We start from the raw sequence: 16828 nt of genomic DNA, 5'->3' as shown, positions 1-16828 counted from the left end.
AAATACACATGAATGAATAATTGACGTGCATATCTAGTTTATTGCATGGTTACCTTTATCGAGGCAGGACGCTCGTTGACGGTGTGCTCACCGGCAAAGAAAATCGACTGTACCAGCTTTCCCTCGTCCCGCATAGAAGCAGAAAAAAGACTGCTTGGTTTTCTATAGCTCGAGCTTCATTTTTCTGTAACCAGTAGACACAGAAGAAGGGTTTTAACATGTCATGCTTATGTTGGTGTAAGATTGCGCGACGTTCGACGTCAATACTATTAAAAGAAAATTAATTTGATTTGATGAAATATGTATTGTAAAGAGGGACACAACATATGTTATTAAAAAACGTCTTTAATTTTTGGGTTAAATAGTATCATGTCCCGATATGTTGAAACTATCCGTTTATGCGTTACGACTGACACTGGATCCACCATTTGTTTCTCTCAATGGGATCCAGTCCATTGAAATATGGCGCGTTCTCTCCGCGTTATTTCAAAGGTTCGTTTGTCTGCATCGTCGTCAAAAATATGTCATCCAAGAGCTCTGCCGGTCGAGATCTTTTTATTGAAAGTGCACTAAAAGCTTGATTCGAGCGAAATTTGTACGTGTTTTTGTTTTACGTTTAGATCCATTGCCTCCAGCGGTGCGTCTGAGCAGTACTCGCCTCTGCAGCGAGGCAGACACGTTTCCGTTGTGTGATGCTGCGGCCGGGCTTTCCCTGTATGGCTTTTGGTTGCATCATGTTTTTAGGAGTCCACGATAATGCCTGACTGAAGATCTATCTTATTCCTTACAATGCTCATTGTGCACAGCTAGAGCAGGTTATCCGGCCATCTGAAAACTGCATTTGGCTTCTAGGCTTCCCTTCTCATTTCCCTAGCGCCTGTTGTCAGTGACTCATTAAGGCACTCTAATGGATTCCGTCGGGGGTCCTTCACCACCCCCGCGCCGAGAGGGACGGCAGCATCTGCCGGTGCCCCTGGTCCACCACAGCATTAGATCAAATCACCAGCCTTTCAAAGATGCCTAGAGGAGGTGAGAGATAGCGGGACACGGGCTCTAAGGGTGGGCTTCCATGCGGTATTCATATTAGGTTCGTACCAGGGTGCATCAGACTCCTCCCCCCCCCCCAGTTTATCATCATCCATAGTTATTGTGATTCAGAGGTTAATGGGCTTTAAGCAGCAGACCTACCGCTCAGAAGGGGTACAAAAAAGTGGCACACCCCGTTAAAATTGCTAGTGCTAGGGAATAATTCGTACAGAAGGATCTGTAGCTATTATTTTTATACACCTTGTCGCACCTTGGTGGGACAGTTTCTACGATGTTCGTACGTTGCTGTCAGGTATGGCCCTAATGGATTCTACTAAATGACCCTAAATTATACATATACTCGAGCCATGTTGTGATTTAGTTTCAAAGGAGTAGCTTCACTAGTGGTTTGTGGCCGAGGCCTACTTTTGGTGCCAAGGGTGAGGGGACGCTTACAAAATTCAGTGATCTACAAAATACAATTTCTTTAGTTATGTTTCTATATGTACATACACGCATTTCACATCCTAACACTTAATTGATCACATAAAATAGTATGATGTAACATTATGAAATGGCTATAGCACCAAAAAACCATGTTTTTAAACAGTGAATTTGGCAGCGCTGTTTAGGCTTCAGCGCAGCGTCCTGTGATTATGGACAAATCACTTAATCTCCCCATGCCCACGGACAGCACCTTGAGACCCTCGCATGTGATAAACCGCGCTGTATAAATCAACATTTAATTTTAAACATATGGTGAACGTACAGTCTCTCTTAACTGCGAAAAGACAAGGCTGGCAGGTACACATGAATAAGACTTGCTTGAAGCCGCACAGCGATAACCATACTAGACATAAATGCACCAAACTCAATGCAGATTCACAATTGTGGTCCTTGCTGTGAGAGGTGGATCATCTATTAAAGGAAGAAATGGCAGTATAGGAACTCTAACTTTGTATGGGACAGAGAGCTAGACCGCTTCAACCCCCCCGTTGTAGATGTATGCAGCCACTAGCAGGAAGCTTAAGACCCCAGCGAGGGAACTAGAGCTGGTAGACTTGTGGTGGAGCTTACACAGAAGAGAGAGGGACTTCTCTTGCCTTTGAGCTACACAGAACCTACACCAGAATCAACTACATTAAAGTAGACCTTAAAATGCGGGGGAGAACAGACATGGGCTATATGGTCCTCTTTGACCATGTCATCTTGCAGTGGGAATGTCCTGGCGAGCACCATTCAAAACTCTGGGGTTACAAGGACTATGCATTGACGCATCTGGTTAACGTGCAAGAGATAAGTAAAGATAACTGAGTTCACTGACAATCACACAATGGCTGACACATCCCCCTTCATCTTACTGGGATGCATTGAAGGCATTCCTTAAAGGCACCCTGATAGCAGTGTCTGCAAGAAAATGACAGGAGAGGCGTATAAAATAATACAAGTCGAGAAAGATGAAAAACCTTAGTGAGCAGCAGGCTGCTGCAAGTAGAATAGACGACAGAAACAACTTAAGGCTGCAGCTCATGATCATATCCTCAGTAGCGCAGAAAAATGCCTGTTGAGGACCCAGATAAAGTTTTCAGCGGGGAATAAAACAAGGAGATTGCTAGTATCCAGTTGAAAACTACATCTGAAAAGGCCTATGTGACGAAACTAAGAGGCCGGAAAGGAGAACAATTAAAGGAGAAGTGAATTGATACATTTAGACAGTTCTTTCAGGAACTCTACACTATAGGTCCAGAAGACTAAGAAGATAGACACATATACCTGCTACAATGCAGCCTCCATACTCTTAACAGTAGAACACACAGAACATTTAGATATACCTATTAAACAAGAGGGGGTAACTGCAGCATGTAAAACTCCTAAAGGCACTGAGGTGATCTTTGGGTCTAAAACTGGCAAGACTTTTTAGCTCATTTGGGGAGGTCGGGAAGGTCGCTCCTTACATGTGCCATGCTAATATTGTGATAATACCTAAGACCCCACAAGGACCCCAAAGACTGTAAACCATTTGCCTGCTCACACTAATGAATCTTTACTAAAGCCCTGACAGCTAGAATTGACAGATATATGCCAGAACTAATTGATGCAAACCAATCTGACTTTGTTAAAGGGTGGCAGACATACAACAATATCAGAAGGGTTGCATATCTAGTAGAAAAAGTAACCAAGATGAAAACACCAGCCTTTCTCCTCACTTTAAATGCAGAAAAGGCCTTTGATTGTGTCCGTTGGTCATTTCTCGAACAGCTACTGAGTATGTTGGGATTTGGAGGGAGGACGAGTAGGTAGATACAAGTGAAGGAGTTCTCTGGAGTGTGCCTCCAAAAAAAGAACCAGACTCGAGAGCCCATCTCCGCAATCCCCCCCCCCCCACCCCACGAAAAAACAAAACAATTGGTTGCAATGATATGAGGGGATCCAACAGTTCACTGGATCAATTTTAAACAAGAAACGCACACAATGATGGCTATTTGCATACCATATCTTGCTCACGCATCCTTACCCTGAGGAGTACCTTATGACACATTGGCAAAATTTTTTGAAGGAGTGTACTGAAGGACAGCATTTACAAATGTAGTAGGTTTGACCTTGCCTGACCCTCTTGCATTCAATTGAATAGGTGCGTTTGAGCATGTGAGGAGCCCCCTTAGTCTAACCTGTATGAGGGATGGGCCCATGAATATGTATCTTGTTTCCGTGACCTAAGGCAATAATGAGCAGCAATGCTCCCAGACCTTAAACAATGGATGGTGATTCCCTTTTTTGGTGGACTTTGTTTCCCTCCAGTGACCTTAAAAGTCCTTATTGTCTAAGTGTATATGCTGGTGATATGCCAGGTTCAAGGAACCATTCTGAGTGTGAGCTTCAATGTGAGGGTCCTATAAGTGCAAGTGGCTTCAATTGGAGCTTAGTCAGGACACAAATGCTGCGACTTTAGCTGTAAGTGAAGACCACTACAAAGTTTTGGATACCCTTGTGCGCAGTTGGGATAATGTGGGGGTTAGTAACAAAACCTTTTTTCCTCTTTCCCTCTGCTTCAGTTGCCTTCCTCTGGCTGGGATCTACATTATACAATGAAAATATCCGATTACATTGGGCCTTATATACCATTCTGCTTGATTGCAATGAGCTGAGACTTCATGGATACCAAAACGTTGCAAGTTCGGCCATTTTGCGTTTGTCAGCCCCAGTGTCCACAAACATCATGTGATTATTGTATTGTAGGTTATGGGCTTGGGTTGTGAAGCCTTCACCAATACTGCCCATATATGTGGTAAGTAGGCCTGACTGGTTTGTTCTTAACCCAGTCAAATAATTGAACGTATAACTGAAAGAGACCATAGCGCTAAAAAAACAACTTCAATTTTTGACAAGCGAATGCCATTATCACTCATCTCTAGAATATTCAAGACCATTTAATGTGAAAAGCATAATATGAGAAATCCATGACAATGATCAGCAAAATTCGTGTTTACAGGGTATTGTGACTTTTTTTTGTTCTTTTTTTCATGGAATGATTCCATTGAGTCATCTTGGTTGCTGTGCAAATTGGCCTATTTTCCAAAGTTCATAGACAGTAGGAGGAAATATGACGTTCCCCATGCTTGAAATGCAATCAGTTGCAACTTTTATGGGTTAATAATCGATCTTAACAGATCTATTAACATGTCCAGGTTACTTTAAGGGCTAATCTATCCAAGAGCTTAATTTACCAAAGTTAGATGTAACTGAGAAGGGGACAACCTTGTGCATGTGGCCGTATAGTTTTTGTACCACCTCGAATGTTTAGGCAAAAATTCATAATACTTTCTTGGAAAAATGTATGAAACAAACGTTGTAGTTAGATATTAAAGCAAGATCGTTTGAACTTGGTGGGGAACTTGCTCCTGTGATAAAATGGCATAATACTTAGTAAAGGTCGTCAGAGAGATCCTGAAAATTATTTTGGGCGTGGAATGGAATTCGACAAACTCACCGGGTTTTGAAATAACGATTTACTGAATTTTCACATGCTACTGCATCCCAAAAAAATGATGAAAAATGGCGTTCGGGAGAGAATTTCTGTCTGGCATTGAGCATAGTCATTGGGTGGAAAACATAGTTTGATACTTATTCTGTTTCTTTTCTACCTGTACAGTGCATGAATATGCAAAACATTTTAATCAAATTCTTATCTAACATTTTTATGGCGTAGCAGTGGGAGGAAATTGGCAAATTAAATTAAACCATAACAAATTGAAGAGTGGTCGTCCTTGCATAATTGATCAGTCGAAGGAATTTTGTTAGTGGTTACTCCCAATTCTAGTTTTATCTTTTTTTTTTCTTTTCTTTTTTTTCATCTTTATCATCCTATGGGACCCAGGGATAACAACATCATATGTGGGTTGAGGCCAGTAAAAGGTCTATATGTTTCTCAGTCCATTACCTGTAATCGATAAGAGGGCTGAAAAAAATGTGATTTTTATGAAGAAAATGGGTTGTGAGGGTGTCGGAGTAATGGTGCAGTCATCATTTAGGTACATAATTATGCATGGCACTATATTGCTATAGGTCACCCCAGGCAGGCCTCTGTAATTGACAATAGTCTTGCTAGTTTGCTTAAGGTGCAGAAGCTTAGAGCTGAATCAACTACGAGGACAGTCAATTATTGACATATCTTCGCGGGCCCGTGCTACCTGCCCGGTGAGTTCAGGCCCTCATATCCCAGATATTCAGGATATAGAGGTCGGGCTGCTACATCCTATATTTAACTGTCCCTCTGTGTTGCTATGTCCCTCTGTGTGATCCTGTTCTCTGGGCCTAGGCACTCACCCGGTTCTGATAAGGCTCTTGCACACTATCCCTATGCAACAGATTGGGTCTTGGAGTTACGTATGAAGGACATGGCACTCATTCCCTCTCACGCTGCAGGTAAAATGCGCCAGTCATGTTAATCATGCTCAACACTGGTAAGGTTGAGCTTAAGCGTGCAACCTCTTGTATACGTCTGTGGGCTTCCAGCTATTTCATTTGTTAGTTTTAAGTGTCATTTAAAAATCCTTTTTTGCTAGTGGTCAGTCATGCCTCTTTATCCCTCCTCTTTCTGTGTGGGAGCAGGGGCGATTTACTGTATAATTACGCTGTGTCCTGTTTATCTGGTCTGTAGGGTATTTTTATTTTTTATTTTTAACTTTGTTGCCTGCTGATGTCCAGGGGAACTTCATTTTTCATTTGCAGAGCATTCTTGCTTTGAGTTTAGTTTAATTAGGTTACCTAGTAAACAAGCTATACATCAGGCTGTTATCTTGGTCACATTTGGTCTTTGTGGTCTCTCTGCACCCCCTTTCGGCTGCCTGGCTCCTGCCATTCCCTTGTTTTGGATTTGTTTTATGGAATGTGCCTCCCTGCGATCCCAGTGTTGACAGTAAGGACGGATGATCACTTGTTTTTATTGCCAGTTCCCTTGTCTCCACCCTCTGCCTCCTTTAATTTCAGCCCAGGAGGGCTGAAATTTACAGTGTGCTTTGGAGTCCAATAGAGCAGAGGCTGCAGCGAGACATGAACCATGGCTTTACATCCACAGCCCTTAGGAAGCCACCCAGCCGCCACAGACAATCAAACATTTATTTCTTTTGATGCTCAGACTCCAGTATTCTGGCTGGTCAGAATTATTCCGAATATTGGAAAAAGCAGACTTCATGTCAGCTACTTATAATGAGATCCACTTTTCCCTGTAGAATGACCATTTTCTTTATTTTATGGCAGCCTTTGGCATATTTCCACTTACAATAGTTAAACGTTTTTTCTGATAGCCTATTACACATTCTTCTTTAAAGGAAATTTGATGGGTGGCAAGGAGTCTGATATTTACAACCACAATCTCCTCAGTACATTAAAGAAAGCTCATCCAAACAGTACTGACTTCTTTTCAGCAATAACCGATGGGACAGCACACTCCTTACTGGAACCAAGTGATCTCACTGTATGTGGCACAAGCAGTGTGTGCTTCCGTGCCTGTGAAGGAAATGGGAACCAAAGGTAGACTAGACAGGATGTTACCGGTACTAGTCTGTGAACCTTTCAGGAGCGTGGTTCCCAGTGCAGAGACATGGGAGCATGCATTATGACGCTTGGGAATGTTTTCATTCTACAACACTATTGGAAGTTTATCGAAGAAGCATACATATAGAGGGATGTAGGCACCTGCATGACACAGGGAGCCAGGGCTTAGAAATGTCTTATACTGCACTTTGCATGTAGAAAGCTTTGACGATGCATAAAAGACCTGAACATGCAATGGTTTTAGGAACCTTCAGTTTCACTAAAGTGCTTTACACGCATTGGACATCAGTGATAATGATTCCGAGTAGCGTGCAGCTTTAATCAGACAATCCTTAAATCCTGATTTATCTATCCATGTATCTACCTTTATCCATTTATCTACCTGTCTAGCCATCCATCCGCCCATTAATGCACTCCCTTTTCTTCACCCATTTTTTATTTATCTACCAATCAATCTATTCACTCACTCTCGCTGTGCTCATATATCGACCTTCCTAACCCCCTATCCCTCAAGCCACCTGTCCAAACAACCTACTGCCCCATTCCCATTTGTCAACTTTAGCAGCCCCCGAATCAATCCACCCATCCACCATCCGCACTTTTCCTTATCTACCTTCCCTGCCGTTACACCTGCCCACCCCAATTATCTATTGATTTATTGACTAAGATATCCTGAATATTTCTACTTATTTATCTCTCTCACTCTCTTTTCATCGACCTTCTTGGCCAAACATCTACCCACTCACTCCCATCCACTATTTCTGTCTTTTGATCTACCAGCTTAGCTATGCCATCTAGCTTCCCACTTACCCATGATGTCTGCCTTCCTCGCTATCCCTGTATCCTTCTATTCATCACCTATCCACACACCTCGCCTACTGCTACTTGTCTATCGATCTATTGACATATCTTCCTCATAAATCCATCTACACTCTTTTATTTAAGAAATCTGGCAGTTCATTAATACAGGTAATTTCCCACATTACTTTATATGAATATCTTATAACATAATATAACAGTACCCCATGTTTTGAAAAATGGCTGGCATTCTCCTTTCATTTCAAAGTCTCATCCAAACAATACACTCATTTCTAAGTGCTCCTCAAAATATCAGTTTTTTTTTATAGGAGTAAATATGTGTTCTTTGTGGTTAGAACAGCAGCGGCACTTCAAATAAACTTCATGGTGTTTTGTTTCAATGTCACTGCTTTGCGTGTTACCAAGGCTCATGGAAAGACGGCAGCAGGAAGAGCTCTTGAAACGTCACTACATTCAGAGTGACTGAGTTGGTGGGAGGTTATGCAGCAGAACCTGTATCACCCGACTGAAATAGGTTATCATTGGAGGCAGTCGAGGAAAAGTTGGATGGTAAATATCATGAAGACTTAATCTCGGTGCTTTGTGAAAACGTGATGCTGAGACGCCAAGAAAATCTAGTGGGCAAAGAGCTGTACATTGTTAAGGAATAAGAACTACATGTGGCCAATGGTTCTTGAGAGCGTGAACCATGAGCAAGAAGCCCCCTTCTGTTGGTAAATGGGTGCAGAGACACAGAGTACTTTATTCTATAAAACTAGCCAATCAGCATTCAACAAGAGGAGTCTCTTGTATCTGGAAAATACTTTTCCGAGCTATGAAGTGGGACAACTGTTAGACCTGGCATCCTTGGAATGGTCCAGCCTTCAGACAGCCTGTTTCTGCTGACTTCGCTTTTGCTGGCGTAACTATTTAGTCCTGTCTACTTTACCACTGCTAACCAGTGCTAAAGTGCTTGTGCTTTCACTAAAACATGGTAAATTTGCATATACCCAGTTACAATATTTAATTAAATTGTAAGTCCGTAGTCAAGTGCAATACCTGTCTCCATAGCCTGTAAATTAAATGATAGTAGTGGACCTGCAGCACTGATTGTGACATGTACTTAAGTAGCACCTTAAACATGTCACAGGCCTGCCACTATAGACCCTGTGTGAGCAGTTTTGAACTGCCATTTCAACCTCGTAAAATAAACCTTTTACGAGGCTCAAACCTTCCTTTTTCATACATATAAATTCAATTCGTTTTTCACCTCTGCAAGGCCATAGCTGTGATTTGTTCTATTGTGGGAAGGACAGCTGTGATGTGATCATCTGTTTCCGGGAAACCAAACTGGAACCATCCTTTGGAAGCAGTAGGAACCTTTGCTGATGGGTTTGGAATTTACCAATATTCCCAACATGATTGCCAGGTGTTTTTCATAGCTCATATAAGGCACTATATAAACAATGATTATGGTTGTGCCTCACCTCCGATGCCAGCACTATCAGTGGTTTTACTGAGCAATTGTTTACACATGTGTAGGTAAAACATTGTTATCTTGAGTGAGTAATTACAAGTAATGAAATATTTGTGGAAGTGTTTTTTAAATACTGTGGCCTTGTGCAAGTTACTGCATTACTTTAAATCTGAGCAGTATCATACAAAGAGAGACTGCCCCCGAAAAAAACACACCTCAAAAATGAGCATTAGATAGTGCATGGTGGTCTCTGCTGAATTTCATGGTCGGTGTTTGGCCTGATAAAAGCAATCCATGCACTTGTTTTCGTGTACCATTACCAAAATAATAATATAAAAAATATAATAAATAATGGCAATATTTTCATTTTTTTGCTGCAGATAGAAGATGGTAGATGGAAGTGCTTTATTTATATACAGGGCCACTGTATTTATGTGGCAGAGAGGGCCAAATTATGCAGCAGGGTTGACCAATTTATGTGGCAAGAAAAATAGTTATGCATTTACAACACCAATAGCTTAAATCAAGCACATTTGAGACCTATTGCATTGCAAATGCTTGTATTATTATGCATGGGGATCCAGTGCATTCCAGCCAACTGGCAAAACCAGCATGATCCAACGAATTGCAGGTTTTGCGACTACGGAAGAGAAACCATGATCACCTCCTTTGTTGCTTTTTACCTGCACGCCACACTTTACTGAATCCTGTGTTTTTTAACTCGGGTGGTGGGCTGTGGGGTGAGGGTGGAGGGAAGGAGGGGTATACTTGGCAAGAAGCCTAGAGCTATTGTTTTAAGAATCCACAGCCTGCTCAATTTAGCTCGGTTTGGCAAGTTTGTAAACCTCTTCTATACTGGCATGAAGAAGCTGGCAAACGGGGTGCAATAACAGGAGGACCGATACACATACAAGTTGAAGATTTTATTCTGAGTGTTTTAAAATCAACTTTTAATTATAAACAGTCCCGTGGTCTTAAATTTTAACTGTTTAATGTTAATACTTTCTAATCACTTGTATATTATGTAAGGAATTTGCGTTTTATCTTGTTGCTTGTTCTAACAAATTGTCACCATAATGATTACTTACTTTCTAGTGCAAAACTACTCCAACCAAAAGCTAACATATTTAATCACCTGTGTCCTTTTTGCTATATTAGTGGACTATTGTATGCCCTCTTTTCTAGGCCTTTGATAACTCCCTTTTACTTACTCAATTAGCCCTAAACATTAGATTATTAGAGGGACTCACCCATTTGTCCTACTAAAAAGACTCCCCTTCGACTACTCCCATCACCAGTTAAGGGCTTCCACCCCGCATTCAAACAAATCAGACTCCTTACCTTCAGTATGCTATTTGATATTATGCAGGTTCCTACTAAGAGTTACTTTAATATTGAAGTCGTTGGACCTTAAAAAGTAGATGCAAACCCATTTGAGAGTCTTCTTTAACATAGAGTTACCCATAAAGAATCTCTTAAGTACAAGGTACTTCTACAGGGGTGCCCATCTGACGGTACAGCAGTGTGGGTTATAAAAAGATTAGCCTTCTGCTCCTTTTAGAACTGGAGAAGCTATGTGGACTGCCAGATTTAAATTTCAATACTCTGTGTGCATAAGAAGAGAATATGTGACACTTAGTGTTTTTTCCTTCTTGCATTTTTTGTAGTATGTCTTTGTTCCTTCCACTGACGTTTTTGATCTTGGTAGCAAGGTATCGAGTAGTGTAGTTGTAGATCCCTTTTATAAAATGCTGATGGTTTTGAATGAGATGTATGCAAGAGCGATGGATATGTTGGACTTCTGTGTGTCTGAGTAATTCTGCATTTGCAGCTGCCTTTATAAGAAACACTGCTATATGTGAGGTACCCTTCAGTGTTGCTAGTTGGGTCTCTGCAACTCTGGCTATTAAGGAATTCCCTCTTTCGCAATGGGGTAGATAACACAGCTTTCTTGAAGTCTGACTTGAATAGTCGTGGAGGGAAACCATCCAGAACCACTATTGTACCATTTGTGGTTCATAGCGACTAGTACAGATTTGGTACTGTTGGGATTCAGCTTAAGGTTCCAGTAACGATTATGTGGGGGGCCACTGAAGTCAAAAAGTTTAGAACCACTGTTGTATACCATGTACACTACGCTTTGGGGATGTCATCCAAGTATTCTTCAAGTACATAGTTCACCTTGACTGACACACACAACCTTATGACAGTGAGCATTTTGTGATGCTTCTTAGGGGGATGTTCTTGTCTGTCTAGGAAAGTTGCTTTCTTTGATTTTACAGATTATATCTGGGTGTATTGTAGTTGGGTTGTCACGTGCTCACCAGACCCAATCCTCTTTGGTATCTTTTCCACAGAACATAACCAATGGCTTGTCATAATGTTTATAGCACTCATCCTCATGTACAGTTTGGCTTGTCGGTTTGGAAGGAGCCTGGCTCAAAACAAACCAGGCTGTAGCACAAACATTTCTGAAGTAAAATTCATGCCTAACTTGATCCTTAATGGCACCCTTTTAAGAGCTTCTTGGGGGTTTAGCTTAATGCAAACTAGTTGGTGCTTAGGCAACAAAAAGCCTGTGCACTATTTCCTGGGGTAATTGGATGTGGCAAGCACCTGCATTTGGATATTGGTCCACGATGAGAACCTTGGCATTTAAAATAATAAAAAAAAAAAAAAAAAAGGCTTGGCAGATTTCCAGTGTCTCCTAAAGCAAGAATGTCTTAAAATCCTGTGTGTTGGATGAAAGGGAAATCAATGCTTAGAAAATGTGGTCTAGAATTCAAGACCTTCAGTACAATCCAGTGAGAAATGGGGCAACAGTAAACAACCTGAAGAAAATAGAACATCAAAAAAATGTGTAGGCCCAGTTAGTAAATGTTATACTGAACCCTGCATCTATTAGATCCAAAAAAATAGAACAGAAGATTTTCATAGTTTATTCTGGATTCCAGGAGTGCCTTGACCAGTCGCTTCTGTTAAATTGACAGAGCATGGATGAAATGTACAAAGTTCTGCTGTTTAAATACAAAGTTGAGAATTTGGGGGCCCACGAATATGTTAAAATTTACAGAGGTGTGGAATTCCTATACCCTGACTCCCAGGACATTGTTTGTGTTCAAGGACACAAATGTTTAATGTTTATTTTGTCATTGGGACAAGTAGGCCCAACCTCTGCAGCACAAACCCTTTGGCTTCCAGTTTACTGTACCACATTATGGATCAGGGAGGGCATTGTCTGCAGTTGCGGGCAATAGGTGTGTCCATATGTTAATGCTGTTTAAACTTGTATTTATGGTTCATTAATGAAAAGCCTTTATTATTGGGGTGAGTGCTCTAAGGAAATGTTTTAAGCTCGGACTGCACTGCTGACAGTGGTCCCAGTATAAAAATCTGTATAAACGTTTGCAAAGTTTAACAGTATGATGCTACGTATAATGCTCCCAGAATGCTCTCTGATAAGGTGCAAAAATGTGGAAGCAAGATTGATGAGTCTTTGCTTTCAAAGTAAATGTTCACAAAAATGCAACTAAAAGAAAATGTTTTGCTAAATTACTGTGAAATTTTAGGAGGCCTTGAAAAATTATAAAAATGTTACTAGACCTGCAGGTTGAGTAACTTGGAAAAGCTACTCGACCATAACTGTAACGTACTTGACCCCTTAAGCAGGTCTCAAATTGTGTAATCCTAGTTAAATATTTTAGTTGACGGTCACCTTTTTCTTCATTATCACATTAGTGTACCTCAAATATGTGAGCTCAGGATTTCTGCTGTACAAAAAACTTCTTTGTTTGAATAAATAGACTAAACGTTTGCTCCATGTATAAAAAATAGTCTAGCCCACATATAGGAAACACATGATCTACTTGATTAGTTTACTAATAGCATTGCTATCAGGACAGGAGTGTTTCTCAGTTTGTTTAAACATACACTTTTAATAAATATATATAATAAATATATTACCGAAGCATTATGTGGTTGCATACTGTCGTTTGCAGACAGAACATTTCCAAGAAATGTCGACAAACCTTCCCACTACCTTGCATCTTTATTGATAAAACTATATAATGTATTAACAATCTGTGAAAATTGGGCTTTTTTTTTTTTTTTTTTTGCGATGCGTCATTCCCCATCACCAAACGTGTGTACCACCTTCCAGTGGCTACATTTTTTGTTCTTCTTTTATATTACTCCTACACTTTAATGCTTGTGTGTTTGCAAAACAAAAATAATGTTTAAAAAGATATGTGGGCTTGCCAAGGTCAAACCTGTTGGCTTTGTCAATGCTTGTGTCAACCCATCCCTTATTGTTTTTGCCTGAGCTGGAGTGGGACTGCCAAACATTGGCTTAGAAGGAGAGTGTTATGGGTTGTTATAAAGTGTCATGGCGTAGAGTGAAGGGTTGTAGAGTGAATTAGTGTCTCAGTTTTTTCCGGAGTGGCATAGGATTGAGTATAGTTGAGTGACACATTTTTAAATTTGCACAGGCATACACTTTTTCTGATAAAACTATATGGCACACAAACAATATTATATTTAAAAAAAATTGCATCCCCTACTGTATTGATTTGTTTTGATTCTGTTAAAATTTGTTTCCACCACACTTCTGAATTACAAAAAAGAACTTCAATAGAGCTTTCCTTATTCTGATATACCCTGAAATAGTTGCAATTAATTTACAAACGTTTAAAATTTGTTGTGTGCTAGAAAATAAAATGTACAGCCTCACTCTCGCAACCCCCAGTTAACCCAGCATGATTGCCACATAAATTCTCATACTTAGAAACCAGAAAAAGAAAAGTAAACACCAAGCTCCCTCAAAGACAGAGCCTGATTTTTGGTTTGGCCTCTGTCTTTGAACGGACAGGAAACGTTATGAGATGAGAACAAAATGTAAAGGCCTGTTTACAGAATGCAAGCATCGTGGAAGAATACAGTAGACCAGCTATGCTCCAAGGGAGAGCCAAAGACATAATAGATGGCTGAAAACAAAAAAAGGTCAGCAAACCGAGAGCAAGCAACTATCAATTACAAAACACAAAGCCAGTGGTAAGCAATGGACTGAATTGCCAGGCTTCAATATAAAAAGTACTCCACCGGAGTGCCAGGGCTGGTAGGCTAATCTTGACTTTTCAGTATGTAATAAAGCAGTCAAATTAATTGGGACCACCACCATTGGATATTTTTTTTTTATTCCTGTTTAGTCCCTGGCATACAGCCAACAGCTGTGCAACAGATAAGTGCAGAATTTTGCTGTTTGCTCAGCTGTCGGTAACACCAGGTGATAATTGACCGAGGGCCTCATTACCACTTTGGCAGTCGGAATACTCGGACAGCCAAAGCCGTGGGGAGGAGGAACTGCCAGAAGTGTTTTGTTTCAGGGGTAACAATTCGAGTAGTACTTAAACAGCTGGTTGAAAGACATCTCTCTGCTGGCCCTAAGCCTGGTGGCAGAATGCATTCTTTGAGGATTCTGACAAATGTCCTTCTCATAGTTGTAGAAAAAAAACACCATTTCGATATTGACTGACTTTTTTAATTTCAGCTTTCAGTTTCAAGGACTGATCATATTCTCATTTTGATGGACCATAATATGGAGGGGGGGGGGGAACCCCCAAATAACCCTGTAATCTGCTCCCTGTCTCAAGTGACCATAAACAGTAGATGGAGAACGTCTCTATGAGGACCTTTAGGTTATCCTTACAAAACTATACAAATGGACAAGATAAACTCAATATAGAAATGTTACTGGATGAACATTATCTTCAACCAAGTTTTCTGCCTGAAGACATTAAGATGGCAAACGGATAAGCAGCCATTGATAAATTATATAAGAAAGAAAACAGACACAGTTGTGCGCTCTTGAATTATCATGGTACAAATGTAACACCCCAGTGGATAAAATATGTCTGCAAAGGTGAAACAGGGTGTACAAATCATGCATCAGAAAAGTAAAAAAGACCTACTAATAAAACAGGATTGCCACAGACTGATGTTGTGCTACACAGGACACAGAATATTGAAATTAGATGGTATGTTGGCAACTCGTGGGTTTCGTGGCTTCTGCAACCAAATAGCCAATCACATATTCTCTAAAACCAAAGAACCGAAAAATTTCTATTAGTTAAAAGTAAACTGTAGATTCAGCTATCCCACAAAATAAGCTTTTTGGTAAAAACATACCCACATGGTCCTCCTACCAGAAACTCTTTCTCTCGAAAGTCAATGAATTAGTGATATCAAGTGATCCTACTTGCACTCCCAGACCCATGCCTTCCCGATGATCAAACAAAAAATGCTGTTAGCTTCAGCATCTGTTTCAACACTGAATATTAAGTTCTCCGCCATAGGCATGTGTGCTTCAGAACTCTTAACTTCATACATACAACCACTGATTAAGGACAACTACAGAGCCATTTCTAACTGACCATTCTTTGGAAAATTGATTTAGGGAAAAAAAAAGTTACCTTCTCCCAGACAACAACCAACCTGGAGACAAGCGCCTTACCACCTCACCATCAAATAGGCTTGCAGCCATAAAGATGCACTGACTCTACCTTGATTGCCAAATGAGACGACCTGTAAAATGCAGTGTCTAGAGGTATAGCAGCACTTTTTTTCTCGTGCCGAACTGCAGCATTTGACACCATACTTAATCAAATCTTACTGAGCAGAATGAATAATTTGGGTATCAAAGGAAATATCCTTAGCTGGATCAACTCTTAAAGAACTGGTCAAACCTCATCTCTGTTCTTCCCCCTTTCACCTCCAACTCACATAGACTTAAGAGGTGCTACACACCGGTCAGTTATCTCATTGCTTGCTTTCAGTTTCTTCATTAGATCATTCCTGCAACTCATTTCTTTAAGCATCACTGCCACAACTGCTATAACCCTTAAACTGGATAAACCAAATGACCTTGAGCTCTTAACATTAGATGATTGTCTCAAAGCCACTTACTAATCAGTGATAGTCACTACAAATTCAACACGTCCAAAAACGGATTTCTAACACGCAGAAAATAAAAAACTGCCACCCACTATCAAAGTGGCCTGAAGTACTAAGCATGCCACCAAGGTATAGAACTTTGGGAATATCAAGATTGAGCCCTCTCCATGATTTCATAAGTCCAGTAATAGACCAGATGCCTATTTCACAACATGAGGACACCGGGGTACATCTTCACACATTTTGGTTCCTGCAGGAGGTGTAGACTACACTTCAGTCATCCTATCACGTCACATATGGCTTATATCAATGGATTATACCATTACAATGGAGAATCCACATCTAGTTGGAGACCACTGTAAAGCATTAATGATACAACAGCAAAGCAACTTGTGCACTCAAGAATCACAGCCACATCTCACCAGCTCGAAAGGCTCTGCACATGCTTCCTGTTGTCCAAAGATCTACCATCAAATTACTGTGCAAAACACAAAAAGCAATAAACAGAAAAAAATTGATATCTAT

General features: G+C 40.6%; 2 protein-coding genes across 3 annotated transcripts in view; one reads left to right on the top strand and one right to left on the bottom strand.

The window, feature by feature from the left end:
* BUD31 (BUD31 homolog) overlaps positions 1-201 on the bottom strand; it is a 43701-nt gene extending 43500 nt beyond the window's left edge. The window contains exon 1 of the mRNA XM_069210026.1: positions 54-201. The gene's annotated coding sequence lies outside the window, so the exon portion shown is untranslated. The remainder of the gene's footprint in view (positions 1-53) is intronic.
* PDAP1 (PDGFA associated protein 1) overlaps positions 1-16828 on the top strand; it is a 47580-nt gene that overhangs the window by 349 nt on the left and 30403 nt on the right. Inside the window, exon 1 of one of the 2 annotated variants that reach the window (XM_069210024.1) lies at positions 932-1029. The exons of the other annotated variant lie outside the window; for it this stretch is intronic. Within the exon in view, the coding sequence (XP_069066125.1) occupies positions 1017-1029 (13 nt within the window). The 5' untranslated portion in view covers positions 932-1016. Of the gene's footprint in view, positions 1-931; positions 1030-16828 lie in introns of those variants that run through there. 2 annotated transcript variants of the gene reach the window in all.

The sequence above is a fragment of the Pleurodeles waltl genome, chromosome 10 (genome assembly GCF_031143425.1).
Source record: "Pleurodeles waltl isolate 20211129_DDA chromosome 10, aPleWal1.hap1.20221129, whole genome shotgun sequence".
NCBI lineage: Eukaryota > Metazoa > Chordata > Amphibia > Caudata > Salamandridae > Pleurodeles > Pleurodeles waltl.
Note: the sequence above shows the minus strand (reverse complement) of the source record. Positions and strands in the feature narration are given on the sequence as shown.